General features: G+C 43.7%; 1 protein-coding gene across 1 annotated transcript in view; it reads left to right on the top strand.

The window, feature by feature from the left end:
• ETV6 (ets variant 6) overlaps positions 1-27,216 on the top strand; it is a 145,716-nt gene that overhangs the window by 85,296 nt on the left and 33,204 nt on the right. The window contains exons 3-4 of the mRNA XM_015561676.1: positions 8,523-8,687; positions 20,650-20,784. Of these exons, the coding sequence (XP_015417162.1) occupies positions 8,523-8,687; positions 20,650-20,784 (300 nt within the window). The remainder of the gene's footprint in view (positions 1-8,522; positions 8,688-20,649; positions 20,785-27,216) is intronic.

Genomic DNA, 27,216 nt, shown 5'->3' with positions numbered 1-27,216 from the left:
GTATGCTGAGCATGATGCGAGAATCGCTGAGCAATCCCCTTCCGTTACATGCATGCACATTTTAATTCTTAACACATGCACCTACCGATTAGCAATTTCACACCCCAGAAAGTTGAAGAAGCAATGAGAGGTGCTGCTAATTTGGACTCATGTCTGACAAATAAGGAGGAATTAGTTGGCAAAGTAGAAAAGATGGGAACTTCTGGTGAGAATGAAAACTTCATATTAGAACTAGGGAAAGGGAAATGAAAGGCACGATCAGATGTTTTTTCTTAACTTGAAGAAGGCAAATTTTAAAAATTTAGAGAAAAAAGTACCTATGGTTCCATGATCTGAAATGCTAAAACACAAGTCAAAGAGTCAGGATCCTTTTGAAAATGAAAGACAACCAAAGAATCTGATGAGGCTGTACTGGGGACATTCTCTGACGAGCTCAATTTTTAACTAGATGTCATATATATATAATATGTAATATATATTACATGTGCTTAATATAGAGAATTGGAAGATAAAAACGGAAAGGAAAGAACAAACATCACCTACAATTCTATTGAGTGAAAGTGGCTGTTAATATTTATATGTTTCATTATAATATTTTTCTGTGCATTGTTTGAGGTTATAATATATAAAACAGCTACTTGCTGTTTTTTCATATGAATAGATACTCTTTATAAATATTACATTACTGCCTGCATAATATCCTATCAGAAATATTTTAAGTCCATAGTTTACTTAACTAATCCCTTATGGTGTTCTCAGTTTTCCACTATTAAAAATAACATGGCGATGAACATCTTTGTGCATGAACCATTTCTCTGCATCCTAAATTATTCCTTTAAGGTAAAGTCTCAGAATTAACATTTACAGGACTCCTAAACCATCACCAAGTTGTTTACCAGAGAGATCATGCCAATTTATCTTCTCGCCGTTTGGCATACCGATCTAATGAGCTCCGTTTTTAAAAAGACATGTATAGTGGATGACAGAGCAACTTACTGAAAAGAAAAATATAAAACATATATTTTTAGATCTAGAATGTTAAAACGAAGTGATCTGAAAACTGGAAAATGCTTAAGAAAAAGAAAACAAGTATTGGGGGCAGTACAAGAGTAAGCGTGCTATCAGCGTGCAAATAGGGCTGAATGCAGTGACTTTGACAAATGGCAGAAAAACAAAACTGTCCAACTTCTCTCTTTCTCCCCTCTCTTCCATAAGGAAGGTGGTCATCAGACTGAAACAGGTAGTGCAAACATTGACAGAAGGGAATTGAAGCCCAAGATGGGTGAATTGATTATAAAAGCAAATCTAAAGTTGTTCTAAATAAATCCAAGGCTCTTGGCCCAGACAAAGGACAGCCAGAATAGAGAACTCACAAGGGTGAAAGGTAGGCCATTGACAGTAAACCCTAAAGGTTATGGAAAATGGAAGAGGTACTAAAAGAAAGAATGTGACCCCTGTTTACCTGATATTTAGAACAGAAAGGGGGGAAAGAGCGTATGTACAGACTAAAAACAGCTACTCAGATCCCTTGCAGATGAAATTCAGGGCAGATTTTCAATCATGTATGTTATGATGGGCAAGAAGCACTTGGGAAGAAGTTACCCCTCAGTAACCAACCTCCTGCTGCTTCTCTTTCTCTTCAGTAAGGTTGCTGTAAATGTTACAGTTGCTGTATTTCTGGACATTAGGAAAGTGGATCATTGAATTTCGGGTGGTGCTTTTATGGCTGTCCTTGGAAATTATAGTCCAAATACCAAAATATTTAAATGGGTTGATCCTTGAACACCTATACCCCGAAAGGAGCCCATAACTTGATCACTGCCCATCAGAAAGGAGGTGGCTGGTGTGTCACCAGAGGACTCCCATCTTAGCCCTCACCTCAGCATTTTGGCAGTGACCTGTTGAGATGACAGATGCTTATCAGAGCTTCAGATGACATGAAGCTACAGAGTACAGATGATACTAGAAACAGATCCAGAGAGACGGCAGCAGGTTGGAATGATGGTGAAAAATAGCAAGATGAAATCTGGTATTCATCGACATGCATTCTCACAGTTGGGTTCCAAACACCGGCCATATATGTGACAGGTAGGGTGGTTGTACAAATGATAACGGTAATAACAGTAGTAGAAAAACAGCAGCTAATGTTTATTAAGTGCTCGCTCCACCACAGTTACTATCTGTGCTCTGTGTTTTACATCATCATCATTTGTAGAATCTTACTCTGTACTAGCTTTATGTCATCTGAGAGTTGATAAGCACGTCATCTCTGAGTCCAGCTACTTGCTTCACAGGTTGAAAGCTGCCCCCTTTTGCCAGTGGAGGCTATGAGACAAGAGAGGTTCAGTCAGTTGCCTCAGGTCACACAGATGGGAAGTAGTTTCCGTGCTGCTGCTCAGTGCCTGCATGCCTGAGCACTGTCAAAGTTCACACCACCACTGAAAATTTTCTCCCTCTCTCTTTTTTAATCACAAAGATAATTTGATATCCTGCCAAAACACCAAACAAGATTAAACAAACACATAGGTGGTTAATAATATGGACTTTGGGCAGACCAATTGGTTTCAAATGTTGACTCTTTCACTTCCTGGCTGTGTGACTTTGGTGGAGTCGCTTGACTTCCCTGTGCTCTGGTTTTCTCCCCTGTCAATGCGGATCGGGATTGCTGTGGGAATTAAATGAATTCTGTGCAGAAAACATTGAGAACGGTGCCTTGCAAGTGTTTGCAGTGCTCGCAGCGTTCGTCATTGTCATTAGGCTACTTGAGAAGCAATACGATGGGGTGTTAAGAGCTGGGACTGTGGAGCCAGACCACCTGGGTTTTTAATCCCAGCACCACCATTTCCATCTATTGTGTGCTGTAGTGTTCTCATTTGTAAATGAGGATGATAATCATTGTAGTGGAAGTTCAGTGCAAGTGCTCAATGGTTGTTAGCTGTTACTATCAACAGAGCCATTTTGTCCAGAGAAAGAAAGGGTCCAGTCCTCCTTCTGGTTCTCTGTTTAGGAGAGGAAGCCATGTAGGATCTCCGGAGGAGGTAGGCAGGTCAGTGAGGGTAGAGAAACTACAGTACAGAACTTATGGTTGGAATGAAGAAGAAGATTTAATCTGAAGGCAAGATGACTAAGCAAGGGATCACTTTCCTCACTTATGTCAGGGGTTGTGGAATGGTTCTGTGTCATCGAATCAAGTTATGAGACAACATTAGATGCTGGAAAGTCAGGGAACCTGGGGCCACTCAGTCATGGTTCTCTCTTGTCTCCTGGCTTCAGTTTCCTAGTAAGATGGGGTGGGGGTTGGATGAGATAGTTACTGAGGTGTCTTCTGTCTTTTATGATTCTGTTCTCTAAACCATAGAATCTGTAGCAAATTCCTGTTTATACAGAACGTTTGGGTTAAAGGGTGTTTTTGATTAACATATACTATAGCTAAAGAGCTTGAACTGAGTATTGTTTAACCAGTAAATCATCTAATGACTCTGAGGCCCCCCATTTCCTCATTTGATAAACTGAAATGAGAATGCAGCAGATTTCACAGGGCGTTTGTGAGAATTCCAAATGAGGTCATACATGTTAGAGCACCTTGTCAAAATGTTATGTTTATTATTGCCGTTGCCTGGGTTATAACTTTTCCAAGAATTAGAATACAATAAAGCACTCTCAAGCACTAACCTCATTTAAAGTAACTTAATCTGTTTTCCGTGATTCAGGAGATCCTTGAGGAAGTTACAGAATCTCAGGGTCATATTCTGGAAGAAAAAGGTCTGGGCTGCTTGTAGTTTTTGGATTTTAAGTTTCAAATTAAATGGGAGCATCTTGACTGTATTCCAGAAGGGAATAGAGATCACATACTCTAAGCCCCACGTTTTACAGATGAAATCTGTGGCCTGCCCAGAGTCACATCTTAATTAATGGCAAATCTGTTAGTAAAATCCAGGCTCCTGACTCCCAGCACACTTTTTATGGTTAGTTATGTTTAAACTCAGAAAATCTGAAATGATGCTAAGAGTGTGGGGATGGACATAGCTGCACCTTTGAACATGGAATCAAAGAAATATTATCAGGAAGTTTTAAGGGCCTGGGTATGTTACTGATGGGTATGGCACCGTGAACTTAACTTGACCCATTTGGGAGAAAAATTACAGTGGAATTCTTTGTAATTTTCCTAATTGTAGTAGTTCATGTCTTCTGTACAAAATTCATCTCAAGTATACTCTGCAATGATTTGGCATTAAAAATCCAAGTCTTAATATGGCTCTCGCAAGCTTGTTATATATGCACAGGGAATAGCATAATATAGAAGCAGCATTCCACCTCCACCTTCTTCCTTTTCCCACTTATAAATCTACTTCTTCAGGGGTCTACAGATGCTCTTTCTCTTTTTCTTTTGACCAATGATCATTAAAAACTATGTTTTTCAACTTTTTTGAGTTAAAGTTGCAAGAGATAACTGTCAGACAAGTTCTGTGTTAGGTATGCCTCCCTCATCTTGCCCATGTGGCTTCTGTGAGCCATGTGAAGACTCAGGACTGGTGCCTGTGAGCAGTGAGTGCCTGTGAGCAAGCAGCCGGGGAAGGCAGCACTGTGTTCCTGGCTGTGTTCAACGTGGGGTTCCACCTCCTCCTTCTTCCTTTTCCTTCTTCCTATAAATCTACTAGTAGCCCTGCGCACGAATACGTGCTCCAGTAGCTCTCTGCGGGGCCTGGCCGCTCCGTACCCTCTGCCCAGAGGCTCTTTGCTGCCCAGAGGCCCATCCCCTGCTGGGCATGGAATGCTTGCCTCTTCGCTGGGGCGACAACACAAGCATTTCCCCCGCCCCCGACCCCCAGGCTGCTCCATGCCCACTGCCCAGAGGCCCTCTGCGGCCAGGGTGGAATGTTTGCCTTGTTGCCGCGGTGACGAAGCAAGCGTTCTGCCAGGCCGCTCACGCTGCATGCTCTCAGCGGCCACCCAACCCCACCACCATCACCCCTCACCCCCCGGGACTGGGGGACTCCAGTGAGGCTGAGAGGCCTGGGCACCGCCATCTTGTAGCTATGGGGGTCTCCATCTTTGTGACAGAGTGGCAGTTAATTTGCATATTACCCTTTTCTTAGGATTTCTTCAGGGATCTACAGATATTTTTGCTCTTGTTTTAGTCCATTGATAACTTGAGAAAGACTCCAAAGATCAAAGTCTTGGGTGGGGAGGATTCAATTCACTCAGTCTTGTCTGAATTCCTAATAGCCTTGAAAATCCATCTAAATCTGGATGGGAAATGCATGGGTCAGCATAATGAATATGAGCACAGACTGAAACCAGACTGCCTGGGTTTGAACCTCAACTCCTCCTGTTACAATGGCCATATGACCGTGGGCAAATGCCTTAAAGGCACTGGGCCTCCGTTCCCTAATCTGAAACAGTGTCTCATAGGGTTGCTGTGAGCATGCAATTAAATGAACTAATATTTATAAACTCCTTAAAATAGTATTAGAAGTGCTAGATAAATTCAGTGAGATGACCCTGATTAGACCAGAGTTTCCTCTGGGTCCAGGGCTGTATTCCATTAGACGCTGTAACACCCAGGCCTTGGGGCCCTCGGTTTGAGTAAATGGGGGTTGTTTGTCCTCAGTTAAAATCGCAAAGCACATCCTGAGATCACAACCTTTTTATTCTATTGAACCAAAAAGGCAATAGCAGTGAAGCTTGACTTTGAACACCCAAGTCTATCAAGCCTCTTTCCAGCTCACTGAATGTGTCTGCCATCTCTTTATGCTGATGGAAGGAAGAGTAGTGACTCTGATAAATCTATTGAGTGGCCTCAAGCAGGTAGCCTGCTCTGTCCGGGTGACCTTTGGAAACCTGCTCGGATTCCATTGCATTCCCTGGACCCACTGTAACTCACTGGGTTCCTGTTGCTCACAAGCTCAGAGCGTTCACTTAGGTCCCTGGTGAGGGGGTTTCCGCCTCGTGGCTCTGCTTGCGGCAGCGCTGGGCTGTGGGAGAAACTAATGGGAAGTGAAAAGAGAAACTGTTGTTCTTAACCAGCAGGGCTGTTTGGAGTGTGTGCCTCTTCTTGTATTTAGGGAAAAGATTACTCATGACTATTTTCTTCCATAGAATATAAAGAACCTCAAATTACTACTTGCACCCCCCACCCCCTTCTCACCCACCCTCCTGCGTTTCCGTGTATCCTCTGTAGAAACTTCAGCATTTTACTCTCATTTCCCCTCCCGAGTGGGATTCAGTTCTGTATTTGCTTTGGCACTTGCGCTTCTAATAAGCTCCCCTGTCCTTTTTCCTGGCTCTGTGGCTCTCTCACCCCAGGCGCTTTCTTAGGCCACGCTTGACAATTGTCCCCTCACGGCTAGCCTTGTGTGAAGGAGAGGAAGGGAAAAGTCCCTAATGACAAACCGTTATGCTGTTCTTGTTCGAAGATGACTGACACCATGGAAAATAATAGGAAGTAAACTTTAAGGTTTTGTACCACTTCAACAGTTGAAATTTTGCTGAGCCATCCTCACACTTCCACCTCACCATGATTCCAGATTCGTCTTTTCAAGGTCATTGGAACCGGTTGGGCCACCCCCTGTATCCAATGACCATTTTTAATAGGCATTGCGTTTTGGCCCAGTTAAGAGTCTTAAAACAGAACCTTGAATTCTTTAGTGGCCAGTTTATTCTAAAGATCATAGAGCAGTAACATGCTACACATTATTATTTTATAATGCCACTTGTTTCTCTCTATGTAAAAAAATTATAAAACTTAAAAACAAAACAACAACCCCATCTAGGTGCTCATCTCTATTATTCCAATGCTTGTAGTTTTTTATTGATGCCCTACACAGTGGACCAGTGTTGAAGGTACTTCCACAAAGTTCAAGTAAGCTACCATTCTTCAGAACTAGACTTTGCAAAGGAGCTGCCTGGAAGACAGAGCCAAAGTCATGCCTACAGGCCCTGGGATTCGAGCTGTTTGTTCCCCGGGGATGCTGAGCAGCCCATCAAGTAGACCAGACAGGTCTTTGTCGTGCCTTATTTAAGGTTGAAAGGTGATTCTTTCAGGATCAAACTGAAGGACGCTCTTGTAGCACACTCATGGAGTCTCCTTAGCAAGTTTAGGTAACGGCGTAGATAGACTGAGGCTCTTCTTAGCAAACGCTGATTCCATTGGATAGAACTATCTACACAGTACAGTTTTAGAGAATGAAGCTCTGTTGAGCATCGAGCTGTTTCTAACCCATCTGTTCTCAACGATCTTGGTCTCAGGACCCCTTTCAAATCTTAAAAATTATTGAAGACCTCAAAAGCTTTGCTCATATGGGTTTTAGCTATCTATAGATACCAGATTGGAAATTAAAACTGAGAATTTTAAAAATATTTGTAAACTTACTGAAAAATAATAAGCTAAGTATATATTAACATAAATATTTATAAATATATTTTCCAAAACAAAATAAACTAGTGAGAAGAGTGGCATTGTTTCACATTTTTGCAAGTCTCTTTAATGTCCATCCTCATTGGAGATGGCTGGATTCTCATCTCTGTTGCAATTCCACAACTTGTGTAGCCTCTAGAAAATTCCACTGTACATTCATGAAAGAATGAGAGTGAAAAAGACAAATAACCTCTTAATATTGTTATGAAATGAGTTTTTACTTCATAGACCCCTGAAAAGATTTTGGGAACCCTGAGGGGTCCCCAGATCATGCTTTGAGAACCACTATTCTGAACCACTTAAGTGATGCCGAAGATTTCTCACAACAGCAAAATAAAATTAAAAGGTAGATTCCCAGTCAGGCTTCCTGACAGAGATAGGCTCTGAGTTGCAGCCCTCCCTTTGACCCACTTCTGGTCCTACTCCAAGTCCAAGTAGCTCTCCCTCTCCACCCCCCACCCCAGGAAGTTCTAAGCACAGCAAGTAGACTAAAAAGGCAAAAGACCTTTTCTCCTTACCTTGCCCTCTCATCCCCAGAGGCTGGCCTGATGGTTTCCCAGAGGCTGAGCAAATACTCTTCCAGGAAGAAATTTTAAGGAACACTTCATTATTTGGCAGCTCTGGGAAGTCAAGCTCAGCTTTGGAACATTCCCACTTCAAAAGGACGCAGGGTCGCAATCAGATCAGCTCTGATTTTAAGGTCCCCTTCGAAGTGTGTTGGCATGGGCCGTGACTCTGAGCCCCCATGAGTACCTCAGGCCACCATAGAGCTGCACCTTCCTGGCAATCCTGGAATCCAGACAGGCCCTGGAGTAGGGCAAGGAAGGGTGGGGCTCTAAGACCAACGGTCCCTTAAAGATAAAAAAAAAAAAGGATGTTTTGTTCAATTTGCCTCTACATATAAAGTTCATTTGATATCACACTTTGGCACTTACGAAGCTTGGGTTTTAACCTGGGATTCAGAGTTGAACATGAGGGCTCTTCAGACATGGGGACCTAATGTTGTTAACCATTCAGAAATCTCTCCCCTTTAGTCCAGCTGTCTAACTGACAAGACCCTTTTTTTTCCTGTCTCTTTCTTTCTGCCTTGCTCTCTCTCCCACAGGCTTGCAGCCAGTTTACTGGAGCAGGGATGACGTAGCCCAGTGGCTCAAGTGGGCTGAAAATGAGTTTTCTTTAAGACCAATTGACAGCAACACGTTTGAAATGAATGGCAAAGCTCTCCTGCTGCTGACCAAAGAGGACTTTCGCTATCGATCTCCTCATTCAGGTGAGAGTCTGGACTCTGGACACGTGTTCAGCTTGGCAAATCTGTTGATCAGTGGTCGGTCTTCACCACTGCTCACCCTGCCCCAAAAAATCTCTGCTGTAGGTCACCCTGGGTGCAAGGACAGTGGTCCAGCTTAGTGGAGGAAAGATCCTGCTGACATATGCCAGTATGAGGGGAGAAGAGGAAGAGCTTTCAGATCAGGGGGAAACTTTTAAGGTTCAGAGAAGTAACCCAGTTGGGACTGACAGTCACTGGATTTTAAGGGATCTAGTTTGCCACCACATAAGGAAGAAAATGCATCCCAGCTCTTTCTCTCCACCTTACTCCTGAGTCTGAAGACTTAAGAGAGATGCTTGAGAGCAAGTGTAGGTTGTGAACTGCTCAGTTAACAACAAATACAGGCTTGAGTAAGTGGAAGGAGCCCTGCTGAGATAGCTAGACTAGAAAGTCAAGAAAAAATGAGAGAACAGGAGATAAGGGATGGACAAGGTAGAGATCATACTAGCCAAGGCAAGTTTAGAAATGAACTCAGGGGCCTCAGATGATGTCCTTTGAATGTCCTGAGTTTTTTGAAGTAATGCCTCTGGCAGCTTATAGAAATCCTGAACAATACAACTGGAAGTTTCCTGGTTAGGATCATCTAACTAGGCAGATTTGTCCAAATGAGGGCTCCTAAGACCACAGGGGAAGATTTTGTTCAGTAAGGGGTGTTTGTACCTGCAAAGTATGTTAATGATGTAGATAAGACTTCAAATATACATTCTAATTTCATGTCTTCAATATGATAGATATGTAGAAGGTAGCTATTTGGGAACTCCATATGTCAAAGGAGAGCTTCGGTCTCGTGTTTGTGCCTCTTGAGGGCTTGTTATTCAGGTACCAGCAGGCCCTCCTTCTATTGAGTCTCCTTGATTTAACTTGTCTGGCAGAGACCTTTCTGTCCTTGACCAAGGGCAAAGATTCTGCGTAAGGTCTTGGCATAGTCTCCAGCTCTGTTCAACCCTTATTTACTCCTGGAGGCCTGCCAGCAGTTAATACACTAACCGTCATGAGGAAATGTCCCCCATACCAGGGGGTGAGATAAGGACAGAGAACAGGATCTCCCCTGCTTTTCCCAATTTCAACAGATTGTTTATATAAGGGAATGTCAAAGGGGAAGTGTCTCCCAGAAGTATACGTGGTATTGAAACTCGAAGGCTTGAATCTTGGAAAAACGAATCATTTTTTAAGGTTTTATAAGGGATACAAACATACCCGAAGTACTTTGTCACAAATCAAAGTCTAGCTATCTCAGCAGGGCTCCTTCCATGGATTTTTATCATGGATTTTTGGTTTCAGAATAAGAAAACTATAAAACAGCCATATAAATAAAACTAACATAAAAGGAACCTAGGTAGTCTCTTTTCATTGAATGCAGAAATACTTCCCTCCTCTGTTCCAGAGGAAACTCCGATATTATGCTTAAAGAGCCAACGCTACCTCTCTGGAGGAGAAGCACTCTAACTCTCTCATGTTCCAGAGAAACCATTTACATAAGACAAAGGAAAACACAGTGATGTGTTTTGACTTGATTTGACTTAGACCTCGGGCAAGCTTCCTTTCCTGAGCCTTTGCAGTTTCCGCCCTCATCCTATCTCAGGTGCTCCTTCTTGTTGCTGATTTATTTTTCTCTCCAGTGACCTCTCAACTGACTGATGAAACTAGGTTATCTCTGTTCAAAGCTGGAAGCAAAGATGTGAAAAGCCTGTCAGTAGTTCCTTGTTATATTGTCAGATCTTTGCCGGCATGGGCCATATGGAAGACAGACAGCGTCCCGCTGTCCAGGTAGATAGGCAGGATTGCATTGAACCTCAAGGCAAAGGATGCTGGAGAAGGGAGAGCATATGGTAGGATGGGTCTCCTGAAAGCATGAATGGAGTTGTTTCACATGAAGTGTGGGTGGAATTGAGTGGCCAGGGGAGAAGGAGAACAGTCTGGGTAATTAGAGCAGCATTAGGTTAATATATTTGGGTGACAGTGAGAAAGCCCACCTGATGAATGGAAAAGGCAGGAGGCAGGAAGGCCAGCTAAGGCGGATTCACTAGTTCGGACATGGGGTGTTATAGACACAGTTGGGTGGGGACAGGAGGAATTCAATTGCACGAGTGTTCCCTGAACAGTCCTGTGCCACTGGTACAGAAGTACAGGCTAAGGGAGTTGAAGGTTAGGAGAGGTGATTTCTAGCTGGATGATCAGATGAAGCTCAAGGGTATGACAATGGAGATGGACTTTGGAAGGTTCACGGGGGTGGGGGAAGGGAGGTAAGGAAAGGTTATGGAGGAGGTGTAGACCAGTTTATGTGGAGAAGAAGTTCAGAGATAAGGCCACATAAGCTGGATCCTGTGTGTGAAGCACTGTTCATCATTCTCATTATCCCTCCCTCACTGGTCTTATTGCCTCTTCATATTTTAAATTCAGCTACTTTCTCTAGGAAAGCTTTCTCTTCCATCCCTGCTTCCCTGATCCCAACCTTCCTTTCCTCCACCTCTCTTCAGGTCAGTCTGGGTTAGGTACTCTTCCTCTTTTATCCCAGAGCTTTCCTTAATTCTGCCACAGCCTCTAATGCACATGCAGATGCACACGCGCGCACACACACACACACACACACACACACACACTGATATATGTAATTGTTTGCTATGCTACATGCCTCTCCTATAGTGGAAAGTTCCGTTTGGGCAGGGGTTGTGTCCTATTAAGCTGCCATGTCTCCAGCATCTAGCATAGTGCATGGCATCCAGTTGGTACTCAATAAATATTGGTTGAATTGTTACCCAACACAAGACCATGACCTTAAAGCCCAGGTTAAGATGTTTGGACTTTATTTGGGGGGTAATAGGAAACCACTGAAAGGTTTTTAAAGCAGGAAAGCTAGAATGATACTGCTGTAGTCTGAGCCACTGAAGTCCAGAACCGGGTCAGTGAGATCAGAAACAGTACTTCAGGTGCAGAGTAGTTGGCTAAAACAGCAACAGGTCTGGAAGCAGCAGTGAGTTCATTCTGGCCAAGAAATGCCAGGGCATCCAGGAAGACATGGCCTGTTCTGTAGTTGGAAATGGGAGGTAAGAGCCAGACCAGAGCTGGGAATAATAGACATGAGCATCATGCCCAGTACGTTGAGCTGGGACTAGAGATAAATTTATACTACAGGTAATTTAATTAACCAAAAAGGTATCAACCAGAAAGCCATGGGAAGAATTTCAAGGTGATACCTGCCAGTAGGGGCTACAAGAAAACACCACAGAAGGGAGGAGTATTGTCAGAGGGTTTGGAAGACACAACTAAGGAGTTGAGAAGACCCTTCTCACGTAGACACTATATACCTACCTGTATTCTGCGTAGGTAGAGACAAGGCGTAGATTTTAAAAATCTTTTTATTTCTCAGGTGTAGCATTTGCCACAACTACTTCCCACATGGGCTTCCTGCTTTCTCGTCCGTGTAGTTAAGTGTCCTGAGGTCGGGTTCTCCACGTGGCTCTTGCACAGATCACATCACCTCATTTGCCCTTATTTTCCTCATCCATGAAATGGAATTCCACCCTGTGGTTCCTAATCTCCCTTCAACTCCTAACAGTTCCGTCCAGTTTCAGCCACTGAAACTGTTGAGCTTCTAGTAGACAGTACAGCTTCCCACTCTACAGGCAGCGAGTACAGGCTTTGATCTCCTTCGGCCTTGTACAACTTACACTTCAGCCAGTTTTGTCCTCTTTCCTTGAATCTTTCCTGCTGCCTGAGAAGACCTAGCGGCAGCATCTCACCGGTCATGGGGCTGCTGGACCAAGGAGTATCTGGTAGCCCTGTCCCCATGAATAGATGTTTACGGCTTCCTCCCGGCCATGTTTCCTGCCGGGCCTCACCCAGGGTTATGCTCTCTGAATATGGAAATAACATCCCTAATACAGCTCTTGTCAAATGTAGAGAGGAAATAATGAAACTCAATGAATTATAATTACCTGAAATATTAATACTATTTATCTTAGGTCCACATATGGTAGCCTCTCTGAACTCTACTTTTTGAAAAGTATATTTTCATTGATTTCAGAGAGGAAGGGAGAGGGAGAGAGAGATAGAAACAAAAATGATGAGAGACAATTATTGAATGGCTTCCTCCTGCACACCCCCTAGTGGGGATTGAGCAACCCGGGCATGTGCCCTGACCGGGAATTGAACCATGACCTCTAGGTTCATAGGTCAACAGTCAACCACTGAGCCAGACTGGCCAGGCTGAACTCTACCTTTTTTAATCAGTTTAACAAACTGCACTTATCCACTTCAAGGACAAGGGTCCTCTATTTTCAACCCTTAGACTAAAGCAGGGAACTATATCAGCTCTAAACAGGAGATTTCAAAAGTTGAAGGTAAATGGGATATTCTCTTTGGAATATTCTCCCAGTTAGAAGATAGAACAAGATGATAAATTCGTTATATTTGCAGAGCTGAAGAATAAACATAGGAAATCTCTATTTTATAAAACCTCACATGGACAGGATAATTGTGCCTAGTCCTTAAGCTACTAGATACCATGTGGTATGGTCTGGGATGATTTGAATTGAAAGGAGTATTTCATTATTTGACCAATTTGAGACTCTTGAGAAAACATCTTAATAAGAAGGAACAGTTAACATTGATTTAACTCCAAGACATTCAGGTGGAATGGATTTAGGTACATTATCTTTATGAAAAAAAATCCAAGTTATTTTAATTCATGCTAGACTTTTTATCAATGCTTAAAAAAAGAAAAGGAAAATAAAAAATACTTTCAAAGTTTCAATTCAATTCAACAATAACTGTAGTGGAGATTTACTAAGAAAATTCCTTTTGGTGTACTAGAGTGTGGTGCTGCAAGTGATTGCTCCCCTTCCAACCCACCAGAACCTTTGTCTTCGGTAACATTCTCTGCTTGTGACCTTTAAATACAGTTAGATTTCCTTTCAAGGTTAAACTAAAAATACTGGTCTTATCTACATATAGTTCCTTGGACCAACCTGCTAGGTTGAATGGCTGTGTCAGAATTGACTCACAAAGTCTTCGAGGGTCCGCGTCCCGGAGGGGAGTAATAGCCCTGCAGTGTGGGAGTTGGAGCAGACATGACCCTTGACTGAAGACACTGGAGTTGGCTCTTTCTGCTCTTATTGTGTCTTTGAGCAAAGGGAAAAAAAACACAAAAAAACAGAAAGTGTATCACACATTAGAAAAATGCTTAGATAAGTCAATTACAGGAAAGCCTCTTAATTTCTTAGCATTTCACTTGTCCCATTGGTGAACGATGGTAATCACTGAGCCCTCAGACAGAGTGATACTAGAACATGTAAAGCTAACACTTTTTAAGTAAAGAACATACCTCTTTCACAATGTTTTTTTCCTCATGAGCTTATTCTGTTGTTTTTCTTACCACATGTTTTTGGGTTTATTTGGGTTTTTTTTATCCAGCTAAAGGTAATTGTCTCAATAGGTCTCTTTTCTAACTGATGTATTCTTGTCTTAAATATAATACTGAACTTTTTCCACAAGCTACTTCCTTTATCTCAGGTTCTCTGTGTCAAGGACATAGATTTCCAGCGAAATTTCTAACATTTGTTCCTAAGTAAAAGACTAGTTTATTTTTATGGTCACTGAAGGCATTTTGTATTAAATAAAAGGGTTTGTAATTCAATCAGCCTCCAAAAATGGATTGCATGGCATGCTGGGAAAATGAGAGCACGCAGAGTCAGAAAGCCAAGCAGTCCGAGACAGGAATGGGCCTGTAGTGGCCGCCCGTGGGTCCCCCTCTGGGACCTGTGACTGCACAGGTGTTTTCCATGTTGAGTTTATGATGAAACTGAAGGGACTGAGACATGGACTTCATCCTGAACCTGTCACAAGCAGAGGGAATTTTCTGACCAGTCTGAGAGCGATCCCTCTCACCCCATGCATGCTTTTATTATTTTAAAGACTTGGTCAGAAGGAAACTAAAATCTGAATAAAAACAGAAGAGCAAGAAAGGGAAAAGAGAACAATTTGCAAATATAAGAATGTGTTACATCAGATAAGCTTCGTATGAGGATATGTACATAGTCATCACCTGAAAATTGCACACTTTAAAAGTGTTAAGATTCCACTTAAATCTACTAAACATGAGAAGTTTGATGTTGTGAAACCCCAAGAGACAGGCTTTGGGGACGCTTGTCGGCACACAGCACTGGTCCCAGCCCCTTAGAGAACAAGCAGTGAATAACAGCAACTTTAAAACAAATCATACCCTTTTGTTGATAGCACCATTTTAAGAAAAAAAAATTGAAGAAAACAATCCAGTAAGATAGATAGATAGATAGATGATAGATAGATAGTCCTTAACAATTCTATTTATAATTGTCGAAACTGGAAGTCACCAAGCCAGCCCCCAATATGAGATTTGCTAAACAAACTCGGAGAATGTGACTATAAAGGAATACATCACAGCTTTAGTACCATTTGTGGGGTCGCTTATAATTTCTTCAGTAGGTTGTACGAGGTCTTATGGATCATGCTCAGGACTGTCAGTGTTATTTGAAAGACAGATAGGAGCCTGCCCAGCTGGTGTGGCTCAGCGATTGAACATGTTGTTGAGTATTGACCTATGAACCAGGAGATCATGGTTCAATTCCCGGTCAGGGCATCTGCCCAGATTGCTGGCTCGTCTCCATTAGGGAGTGTGCAGGAGGCAGCCAATTAATGATTCTTTCTCCTCATTGATGTTTCTGTCTCTCCCCGTCTCCCTTCCTCTCTGAAATCAATAAAAAATATTTTTAAACACACACACACACACACACACACACACACACACACACTCTTTGTCTTCATCTTCCCCTCTAGGTATTCCTGTTTCTCTCCCATTGTAGCTGAAAAAGCCTCTGAGGAGCTGTCCTACTCCGCTATCCCCCTTTTTGTCTTACGCACACACGTAAGACAAAAACTTGAAACTGCTTAAATATTAAAGGGAAGAAACCCATAACTTGAAACTGCTTAAATACTAAAAGGAAGAAACCCATAGAAAGAGGTTGAAGATAAAACCGTGAACTAGAGAGAGAGAGAGAAATGGTGAGCTAGAAATGTCTGAATGAAATGATACCAACTGGAAAACAAATTCCATACATATAAATGTGACTTCATTAAACTTTTGTATGTGCTTTAAGTGCAAAAGTATTGAAGGAAAGCAAATAGTTTCCAGATTTTTTGAGACAGGTCTGTGAATAATTATCATAATCACAAGGGGTCCCATCTATTGAGCACATATGATAGCAGGCATGGGCTGGTGTTTCTTCCCATCATCTCATTTAATGGTAACAGCCCTGCCAAGTCTATGGCATTATTGTTATTTGAGACAGAGATTATTTAACTAAGCCTTGGACTAAGGCTCAAAATAGTTTGCCTTAGTGCATGCAGCTTGAAAAATAGAGGGGCCATGATTCAAACTTGGGACTTCCTTGCTCCAGAGCCCAAGCTCTTTCCTCTAAAAGTAAGGAAACTCAGATAAATTTGATCCCCTAAGCAGCATCTGTATGTTTTTGGTCTTCAGACACTAGTAAAATTGATAAGCAACTTGCAGCAGTTTTGTTCACTCTCACTACTATCCATTTGAAACAAAATGCAAATGAAAGGATAGAATTTAGAATTCTCAGATTAGATGCTTGGTTTTTTACATCCAGATCACCAGTGTAAGATAGTATGTGTTTAGTTTGTGGGTTTCTGTGTATGTGTGTGTGTGCACACATGTGTATGCATGCATGTACATTCTTCATGTGTCACATGTGTACATGCACCTGTAAGGGTATATAGGTTTTATGGGGCCTGAATTTTATAATTTGGATGCAAATAGTTCTAGGGCTCCTCCCAAGGGACTATATAAGTGAAAGCCCCTGAAACTCACCAGCTTCGTGGTAAACCCATCTGTACGGTTATGCGTGTACATGAACTATGTGTGTACGCATGCAGATATATGGAGGAGCCAACAAAAGCTAGAAGCACCCCTTACAGTTAGTACTAGTTATGTCTCTTCTGGGAAGACAAAGAAGATTTATGAAGAATTGAATGGGCCAAGAATTTCCCGAAAAGTGCCTTTTGAATTTGAGCCAGTGATCATTAGCTAAGTTAGATATACAGTGCTTTGGCTCATGCTCTTTATTTTCAACAAGCAAATAAATATAACATTTTAAAATATCTTCTTTATTCCAGAGATCTCTTTGTTAGTACTACTCTTCAGATATGCCTCCATGAATACTTTCAGAGTGTACCAAGAGAACAGGCCGGGTGTTGGCGGGATTAGGGGACTGTAGCGATGGGGAGAGGGCGGGAGGCCATCTTTATTTATGTAGAAAACGGTTGTAGATGGGACACACGTTCATGGTGCTCCAGAAGCCAAAGCTAAGAGCTGAAGTACATGAGATTGTAGGGCGGCCAGAGTCCAACTCATCAGAACTTTCTATCAACTAGAGCTGTCCAAAAGTGGTTTGCTTATCTCGTGGCTGGCTGCCCATCACTGGAAGTTCTCCTCCAAAGCTACTTCTTGGCAGGGACATGGGGGCAGGGGACTTTTACTGGACACAAGTTCGAATCATTATAAGAAACCTCTAGAATCCTCTTTCGGTCTAAGACTCCAAGCAGTTATCAGGAGCATTTCTCAGCAAGCTGTTATTACTGCCAGTCATGCACACACAGGGCATCAGTTAGTTGGGTCCCCATGGTAGTGACATGTTTGTGCTAAGCCTGACACATTCCCCGGCGGAGCCCTGGTTGCTGAGGAAACATGTGGATGGACGGACGGACGGATGAATGGATCTAGCTGTGGCCGTACTTCACAGTTTTAGGATTCAGTTTTTTCCTGGCCTGGAACCTGGGACCTCAGGCTCTTGCTCCCACCCACTAGCCAGCTGTCACAGGTGGTGCTGATGAATGTTATCTTACTAGTTCTCACAATAGGCGTGCAGTTTAGGTGAGGAACTGGCCAAGTTCCGCTTGGCTCTCTCCTCCGCCTGCTTGCTCCTGCCCACTCAGAGATGAACCTCGGCTGCCAGGCTCCCTTTGCCAGCTTTTGGGTGAGAGGCTGAAGTTAAGACCTGGGAAAGTGTGGGGCAGAGCACAGGTCAGCCCCACCAGGGGGGTGAGGTGTCCGGAGAGGCCACAAATGGGTTGAATGGCCTCTATAACCTTTGCCCTTTCTGGAGAGGAAACAGAGACTCACTGACCATGACCCAGACACCCCTCCTTTGTTCAATATGTGAGATATTACTATAGTATTATCAATAATAATAGTAATAATAATAATAATAATAATAATGGTGGTGGTGGTGGTGACAGCAGTGGTCACAGCCTCAGCTAGTGTTTGCTGAATTCTCTGTTTGCCTGGCGCTGTGATCAGCTCATTTCCTCATCCACTCCTCCCAGTAATCCTGTGGGGTGGATGAAGCTGCGTGAGGCACCAGCCTGGCCCCACAGCGGACACTCTCCCCAGCCCATGTTACTGCCCTGCCTGCTCTCCTGCCCAGGCTGCAGCCACCACACCTCAGAGCTTCTCCAGCCCCCGGCATGACCCCAGGAAGAGGTTAGGGTGTAACAGTGCACCCGCCCCTGCTCTGACTGCTTCAAGACCATCCTCTCATTGAATCCTCACAGCGACCTCTGGGGTGGATGTTCTTTGAAAAGCGGTCTGTGCCATCCTCCACATCAGCCTGCCTCTCTAGACAACAAAATTGAACACCTCACGGGCGCTAAGTTTATATTTCCTGGCTCCCCTTCCAAAATGATACACTGATTGCTGATCTTTCATTTTTAATAGTAATCATCAGAAACACATTTTCAGTGTGTGGTTTTTTTTCTCTTCTTCATGCTACTCAAATAAAGCGTCGCTCAAATCCACAGGATGAAACCCAGTGAGTGTGAGGCCATGTAAATTAAGAAAAGTTTAGGAAGTCTGGCCAGGTTGGCTCAGTGGTTGAGCATTGACCTTTGAACCAGGAGGTCATGGTTGATTCCCAGTCAGGAGCATCGGCCTATGAACCAGGATGTCACGGTTCAGTTCCCAGTCAGGCCGCATGCCCGGGTTGCAGGCTCGATCCCCAGTGTGGGGCGTGAATGAGGCAGCCAATCAGCGATTCTCTCTCATCCTGGATGTCTCTCTCTCTCTCTCCCCCTCCCTTCCTCTCTGAAATCAATATTTTTTTTTAAAGAAAAGTTTAGGAAGACATCACACTAAACAGAAAGAAACAGTATTGACTAGTGACTTGTTTTTGTAAGGGATTAAAATATGAATTTTAAACTAGGACTGTAGTTCGGACTCCGTGTCCTCATCTTATCGGAGACAACATTACCATGACTGCTGTGACTACTCGATGGGGCTTAGGTGAGCTCCACAGCCTTCCAGCTCCCAAACCCAATCACGTGTGCCAGGTTCTGCCTCCAAAGTCCTGTTACAAGTCTGGTTCAGAACACTGCTGCGTCTTCTTGCCCATTTCACTGAAAGGAAACACCCAAGTGACCTGGTGTCTTCAGCTTTTCAAAGCCTTTTGCCTTATTGAGTCATAACAGTAAATAGTGGCAGTAAGTTATGTTAATAACAACCTAATTCAAAGGCAGGGGAAGGACGAAAGCCAAAGCGAAGACGCTGGGACCTCAGGAATCCCTCAGAATCGAATGCGATGGAACTCGATTTGGGATAAATGGGAAAGGTTTGCACAGAGAAAGAATTAAACAGGGAGCATTTCTCAGGCTGAGTTTAAAAGAAAAAAAAAGAATATCTACAGCCCAAAATATGCAGTTAAATTAAGTTGCTAATGAAAGCGCCTGTTTAAAATGGCTAAAATTAGAGATAAAAGCCCATTGTTTGTTCCCGTTGTTGACGGCATATCTGTGTGGGGGACAGTCAGGGCTGTGGCATTTGAGAGATTAATCACCCACCCTAAGGGGTTTTGAGGCACCCACCTGTATTTTGAACTTGGATCTAAGTCAAAGGGGCGGGACAAGACCATGACAGGTGTTTTTTCTCTAATTAACTTCTCAGTGGACACGTCAAACACCAAATATATCAGAACAAAGGGTCCCAGCTCAGGACAGCCCCCTCCGTCCTCAGCAAGGGGCTGACAACTAAAGACCATTCTCTGGAAATTATGGAACCTTGGAGCAGTGCTGTGTTGCATTTTTAAAGGAGGGAAGCATCCCAGATGTGCCAGTTCCCTCCACTGTCTCTTCTGTACTTAGCAGCTGTGACCAGATAGTGAAATTTTTTCATATTTATTCTCTTCCTACCTGGGATTGGGGTGGGTAAAGAAGCATGGGTGTTATGTATGTGTGTTGTTTGGGTTTTTTTTTTTTGGGGGGGGGTGATTTCTATGAAGAATCTCTGAGTTGTCATAGGGATATTAAAACTTTTCATACTCAGTGACTTCATAAATCCTTGAATTATCTGAAATGCAAGCAAAGATGGATGTGGGAAGGATGTTTTCACAAAAGGAATAGCAATAAATTAGGACAATTTAAATTTCAAATAATGTCTGTGAAGCAGTCATTATGCAGCTACTGGAACAGTTCATTAATGTGGGAGGAAAAAAGGGACACTGAACTATGATGTGTGCTCGATTCTAATTTATAACTCTAAGTAGGGAATGGGGCTTTCCTCTTAGTGATGACATTATGGGTGGGCTTTTGTTTTCTTCCTGGTTTTCGGCATTTTATAAAACTTTTTTGGTATATTTCATAATCGAAAAGTTCTATTAAAAAACTCACATGCTCTGACCTTCAGAGTTCCACACGGCACAGCCTGTGTGTCCCCCGAGCCCTGGGAGAATAGGAAGCGAGCCTGTCCTACTCACAGGACACGGTGAACTCAGAACAGTGCCACGCATACCGTCGAAACTCAGTGAGTAGTGAATAAAATATTCCCATTTCTGTATTTCTCTTTCCTTTCTCTTTCCAGGGGATGTGCTCTATGAACTCCTTCAGCATATTCTGAAGCAGAGGAAACCTCGGCTTCTTTTTTCACCTTTCTTCCACCCCGGAAACTCGATCCACACCCAGCCAGAAGTCATACTGCACCAGAACCACGAAGAAGGTACCCGAGGAGGCGTGTCTTTCCTTAGACAGATCCAAGAGGTCTCATTGTTAATTTGATAAGTTGTTCTTTTTTTCTGTGAGTCATTTTTCATTCAACAAACCAATTACTGAATGCTCACTGTGTATAAGGTCCTGGGGGAAGTGCCAAGATGATTGAGAGACACTCTAGGCTCTTTGCAACTCACAATCTCGGCGAAGAAAGGAGCAGGATACGCAGATGTCACAGTAGGCATCCTAACGAGGTGGCAGAAGGGGAGATGGGCCCAGGTACCAGCAGCAGGTCAGCTCCATGCATGAGGTGGCTCTGGGGGAGTCCTTGGTGGCCCAGCAGGATTCGGATAAGCAGGGATGGTGTGGAGAACATTCCAAGCAGAGAGAATGGCAGAGGATGGAGTCAGTCCTTGGGGTAGAAAGTAGTCAGATGATTTGGGTTGTACTAGCTTATCTTCCCTCCCCCTCACCTCCCCACAACCTTTTGTTAAGAGGAATTTTAAACATACCCCAAATAGAGAAAATAAACTCAGTACAACCCTGTGAGCCATCAGCCTGTTTCAGCCATGCTCCACACTGGGCCTTTGGAGAGCTACTCCAAGGAGGTAAGGTTGGAAATCGAATGTGGGGGATTTGGATGGAGGCAGGTAATGGGGAATCATTGAAGATTTGTGAGCAGAGGGTAATGAAAGCTGGAGAATGAAAAAAGACCCAAACCCTGTGAACTCTGTGGGGGACCCAGGGGTTCTTCATTGCACCAGAGGTGGTGTCTTACCTCGGACTCAGTGTAAGTGCTTATTTCAGCTGTCCCAGGTGCTGCTCTCCTGTGAGTCACACCATCAGCAAAATCATTGCTAGAAAACAGAGCAGAAAACCAGACTTGCATTGTGACCCTGGACATAGTGCAGAGCAGGCCTATGGGGCCCTGGCCGTGTCGCCCAGGTGGTTGAATGTCATCCCATACACTGAAAGGTTGCTGGTTCCATTCCCAGTCAGGGCACATGCCCAGGTTGTGGGCTCAATCCCTGATAGGGTGCATACAGGTCGCAGCCGATTGATGCTACACTCGCACATCAATGCTTTTCTCTCTTTCCTCTCTCTTCCTCTCTCTCTAAAAAGCAGTTTTAAAAATCTTAAAAAAAAAAAAAAGCAGGCATATGGGCAGGGAAATAGGTATAAAAATGTTACTTTGTGCACCGTTCCATGTACAGCGATGCTCAGTGCCTGGAGCGTTCCTGCCCGGATGGGTTAGACAACAGATGTGGGGACACACGGCAATACTTGTCACCTGGGACTTTTTCTTAGGACCAGATTACTAGGGAACTAAAACCCTGGTCCCTTGGGGCATTTCCTTGTATCGCTAGATCACCCCAGGAGCAGGGCTAATATTTTTGTTCTGGTATTGGCAAATTAAAAACATGAGAAGTTGTCTTCTTAATTAACACTTCACAAAAGAGAGCCTGACTCCGGGCAGCTCGACACCTCTTCCTTGTGCCAAGTGCTTCCCAGCAGGTCCCTGGCTTTGTGATGTTTCTCTCATCCTTCCTTCCTCTAGTTTCACCCTTGCTAAATTTAGCAGCTGGCCCCACCCCCAGTTGGTTTCTTCCTTCTTCTGCTCTTCCTGCATGTACATTTCCGCCTGCATAGTAACCAGGAGGTGGGTTTACTGAAGCTTGACATTAAGGCGAGAATCATATTACTTTGCCTGCCTCTTCAGATACAAAGGGCGTCCGATGGGTGTTACACCCTCCCCGCCTCTTTTTCTCATTACTTAAAAAAAAAAATCCCGTTTGGAATTTCTATTCCTCTTTTTATTCCCAAATGTGATTGGAGACCGATGGTCTCCCCTCATCACAAATCCTTCCTCCTCTCCCCGGGGCCTGATTTGACTCCGAAGTAGGTGTGCTTGTCATTGTTGTCATTTGCAGGAGCTAATCAATAGAGAAAGCTGGCTTACTCTCAGAGCTACTCTCAAACCCAGTAAATACAGATGTGGCCCACCTACGCTTTAAAGCTGTGCTCTCAAGTGTGGTGGTGGTAGGGATGAGCTCAGTCGGTCAAAGGATGGAGCTAATGAGGCAAAGGTCAAGGGTCTCATCGCCCTGTGAACCAGTTCGCTCCGCTGCAGACCCTGCCCTGAAAAGTACTGTGTCTCAGAGACCACTCCTTAAATTTGTTAGCCAGAAAGCAGGAGCAGAGAGTACGTGCCCTCCCCTTCGCCCGGGCAGACGCAGGCCCTGCTCTCAGATGGACAGGTGGACACACAAGAAGGGCAGCTTAGGTCTTTATCAGCGGTTAGCAAATGAGAAGAGCTGTACAAGATTCGGAGGCGATATGAAGAGGCCGCTGCCCCTAGACTTCCAGACCTGTTGGTGCCCTTGGTGATGAAGGAGAAGGAACCCACTAGAGTTCCCTGCCCCCACCCGCCTCCCACCTCCCACCTCTTTTCCTCTCTCCTCCACCAACAAGAAGAAATATCCAGCTCGACAGGAACTATCTCTGGAATCAATACTGTGATATTTACTTGTGACTAGTAACGTATTAATATGGGCATATGTTAACATACAGAGAGATCTGGCCCTGAAAAAAAGTAGTTCTGTAAAGTGAAATTAAGCATAGCAAATATTATGTCCCCAATGATTTATTTGATCTCATTGGGGTACAGTGCCATGTGAAAGTGTGTAGCTCCTGACTTGGCGCAGAGAGATGTGACAGAATGGAAGGGGAACCGGCGTTTCGGAGGGGGCTCGGCTCAGCCCCTCGATAGGCTGGCACGGCGGGCGTGCAGAGTGACATGCAAGCACAAAGCTTCATTCAGCCCCCCCTATGGCTTCACCTCATCACTGCCACCACCTTACCCAGTTCACACATTCATGTCATACTGGGATTTATCTCCCACCACAAAGGTATCTTGTTTAATCCAGCAGCAGTTCCCTGCAAATATCCCATCCGAGTACATTGCATTGAAATCCCGCCCCCCTCACCAGCAGCCACACGGCAGTCCCATAAGCTAGGAAGCTGGTGTTAGCTCACAGGCCCCCTCGGAGCTCCCACAGGAGAGGAAGGTAATCTTACTAATTCAAACCTTTTTTTTTTTTTTTTGTAAACACTTACCTTCTCTGTGTCCTGAAATTGTCCTGCGTTGGGCAAAGCAGTCCTCAGATCACCACCTAAGTCTAGGAGAACCTGCATCCTATACTTCTTCCTTATTTGCTTATGGGAAGAGAGTGCAATATTATATCACCAGGTAACCTTATAAATTGTCATCCCTACCGAGACATTCATCGGATTCTAACAAGTAAGCGAGGGCAATAGGCATAAACCAGAATCATTTTGACAAACTGGTCACATGGTCAGCTGAGAGAAAACTTTCTGAAGAATGATTTCGGAAGTCAGGAAACCAGGTTCTAGCCATTATTCTTCCAGAATAATCATAAGGGCTAAGTTTCTCATTTCTCTGGCCCTCAGTTGTAAAATAGGAGATTAGACTAAACGGTCTCAGATCTTTCAGCTCTCAATTCCTCACATTCTATCCATGGTGTGAGCCTCCCTGGGTGATATGAAGATGAATAAGATGCATTCCCTACCTTCAGGGTAAAAGGCAACTAGAATCTAGAAAATCCCCAGTGTCCTCCTGGTGTTGCTCAGAAATAGCTAAATATCTCTTCTAGATTCCTTTTCTTTTATTGTTGTGACCCATTTTATCTGCATAGTATGAATTAGATAGTTACGTAGGAAGAAAACAAAATAAACAATGATACTACTTCTTTTACCAAAACCAGGAGGCAAAACATCTTTAGAAATGTCAGGCCAGCAAATGATGTTGGCCTGGACATGCACAAGTCTCTAGGGAGAAGGAATGAGATCTATGTTTCTTCTTCTGATCCTTACCCGGGATGTTTTCATTGATTCTAGAGAGAAAGGAAGGGGGAGAGAAAGAGAGAGAGAGAGGGGGGGGGGGGGGGGGAGAGGCCTCAATTGGCTGCCTCCTGTATGCATCCTGACTGGGGATTGAACCCATAACCTAAGTGTGTGCCCTGACCAGGAATTGAACCCGCAACCTTTTGGTGTACGGACGATGTTCCAACCAATTGAGTCACTGGCCAGGGAAATGTCTATGTTTCTTAAATGTTCTTATTCCACCACCTCCTTGGCCCCGCCCCCCCTATAATTTCAGCTCTTCTGTTCCACCCTCTCCTATGCCCTATCTAAGAGACTGGGAGGTGATTCTTAGTCACTTTAGTTTGAAAATATTTGCACGTGCAGTGCGGTGATTGTTTCTGCAACAGTGTAGGCCGTCTTAAGGTGGCATTTCTGCTCTGGGGCAGCTTTTTGTCACCAGGTGGACATGGAAAGTAGAAGTGAAGATGAGAAATGTCAAGTGTCAAAATACTGTTTTCTCAATTCTCCTTACAACCACACAGGGTAAGAGAGTGGAGAGAAATCATGTCTTTGATGAGGGGCAGAGTGGGTGGCCTACATTCTGCATGGCCCACAGAAGTTTTATTTATAGGATTGCTTTATTAATGGAAACATTACCTCTTCCCCTCTGCCAGCCACCAGATCCAAGTGCCCAAAGACTGATTTGGAGGGAGGAAATCTTAAACAAGTTTAATGAAATAATTAAAGATGATGAGGTATAGGAATCTGCTTTATAATAACAAAATTAAAGCTAACATTTATGGGGTCCTTTTTTGCATGTCAGACCCTGTTCTAAGCTCTTACATGTTGAAATCATTTAATCTTCACACCCAGACTTTCAAGAAGGTAATATTATTCCCATTTTACAGATGAGGAAATTGGGAGTAGAGCAGTAAAGTGACATCCCCCAAATCACACAGCTGCAAAGAAGCAAAGCTAAGACTTAACCCCAGGCCCACACGGCTCCAATACCTGCATTTACCCACAGCATGACTGAGCCACAAAAATAATGCTTTCATTATTTTATTTTTATGATTATTATTATTATTATTATTATTATTTGCAAGCACTCTAAACATGAAACAAATGAATGGGCATGTAGAAATTAGGATGCCAGGCCAGGTCTCCTGACTGGGTACATTGTGGCAAGTCCCAGCACGTCTGCTTATACATTTTCTGCTTCATAGTACTTGAAACTGCCATATCTAAGTAAAAAAAAAGTCAAAGATAACTTTTGAGACACCAGTGTATGTCCTCAATTCATGATATGAAAACCTCATACTAACTTGGATGCATTAACCCATAGAGACCATTGACTGCCTCAGGGTGAATGGACTTAGCCCAGGGAACATTCCCAGCCTGTAAGAAACGTGGGCTCTCAGTCAGGCCCTGGCTTCCGAGAGCTGGAGAGCTGCCGCAGCCCGTGGGGGCCAGCCCCTCAGGACAACTGCCGAGTGGGCAGGAGGGCACATGAGGCTTTTAGCTGCTCGGCCACGTCCTATTACTGGTTGTTGCGAAAAGCATCCCCGCTTCTCTAGTCTCGCTGGGATCGTGTTGATGACTGAAGTGTCAAGGAGGCTGCTGGCTGGGGTCTGGCGACTGTGTAATCCGTGTTAACTGTGTAATGCGTGGTGGAGCCAGAGAGCATCACCGTGTGTCTGCACTGTGGATCCTGACCAGCTGTTCAGGTCCCAGCTCCCAGTTCACCAGCTGGGAGACTTCAGGCAAGTTACTCAGCTTCCTTGTGTCTCAGTTTCCATCTGTAAAATAAGGAAAATACACTTATCGGATATGATGGATATCAGAAAGGATCGAGTTAATATGGAAAATGCCCTTAGAACAGCATCTGTCACATAGCAGGCATTCAATAAATGCTTCTCATTACGATGATTTGATATTTTTTTGCCACTCTCTGATTGGGTTTTTTTTTCTTTTCTTTTTTTAACTTAAAATTGTAGTTGTGGTAAAATACACGTAACATTTACCATCTGAACCATGTTTAAGGGCTCAGCAGTGTTAAGTGTATTCACATTGTCGTGCAGTGGTTGGCTGTTTGATGTCTTACATTCAGTTCCAATGTTCTTAACCAATCCCATTATTGCAGCTACATGCTCTTTGTGTACCACCTTTGTGCATTCCGGACATAAGAAGGGCCTTTTCTCTACCCATGCCATTATCCTAGAATTCCTTCATTGATTCACCGGGCACTGTATGTAATATTATTTCTATGGTGAAATACATTTGAAGTCCCAGCCTTAATTGCTTTCAGGGCACAGCCCACTTTGAGAATGAGTTCTGCGTGTACTCTAATGTCACGGTCCCTGGCACATGGTAGGTCCGCCATGACCCTTTGGGGCCTGTTAATCTCCTGGGTCTCCTCTCACATTTAAAAACTATAAGATGAACCTTTTTGTGCTCCTTTCAATTCTGTGATTCTTGGATCTGACATGAGGTTCCCCCAGAGAAAGAACAGGCCCAGATCTTGACTTCCTGTCGTTCCCCAGGGAACCAGCTAACA

This window comes from Myotis davidii, unplaced genomic scaffold (genome assembly GCF_000327345.1).
Source record: "Myotis davidii unplaced genomic scaffold, ASM32734v1 scaffold1017, whole genome shotgun sequence".
Taxonomy (NCBI): Eukaryota; Metazoa; Chordata; class Mammalia; order Chiroptera; family Vespertilionidae; genus Myotis; species Myotis davidii.
This window is presented reverse-complemented; position numbering and strand designations above follow the sequence as displayed.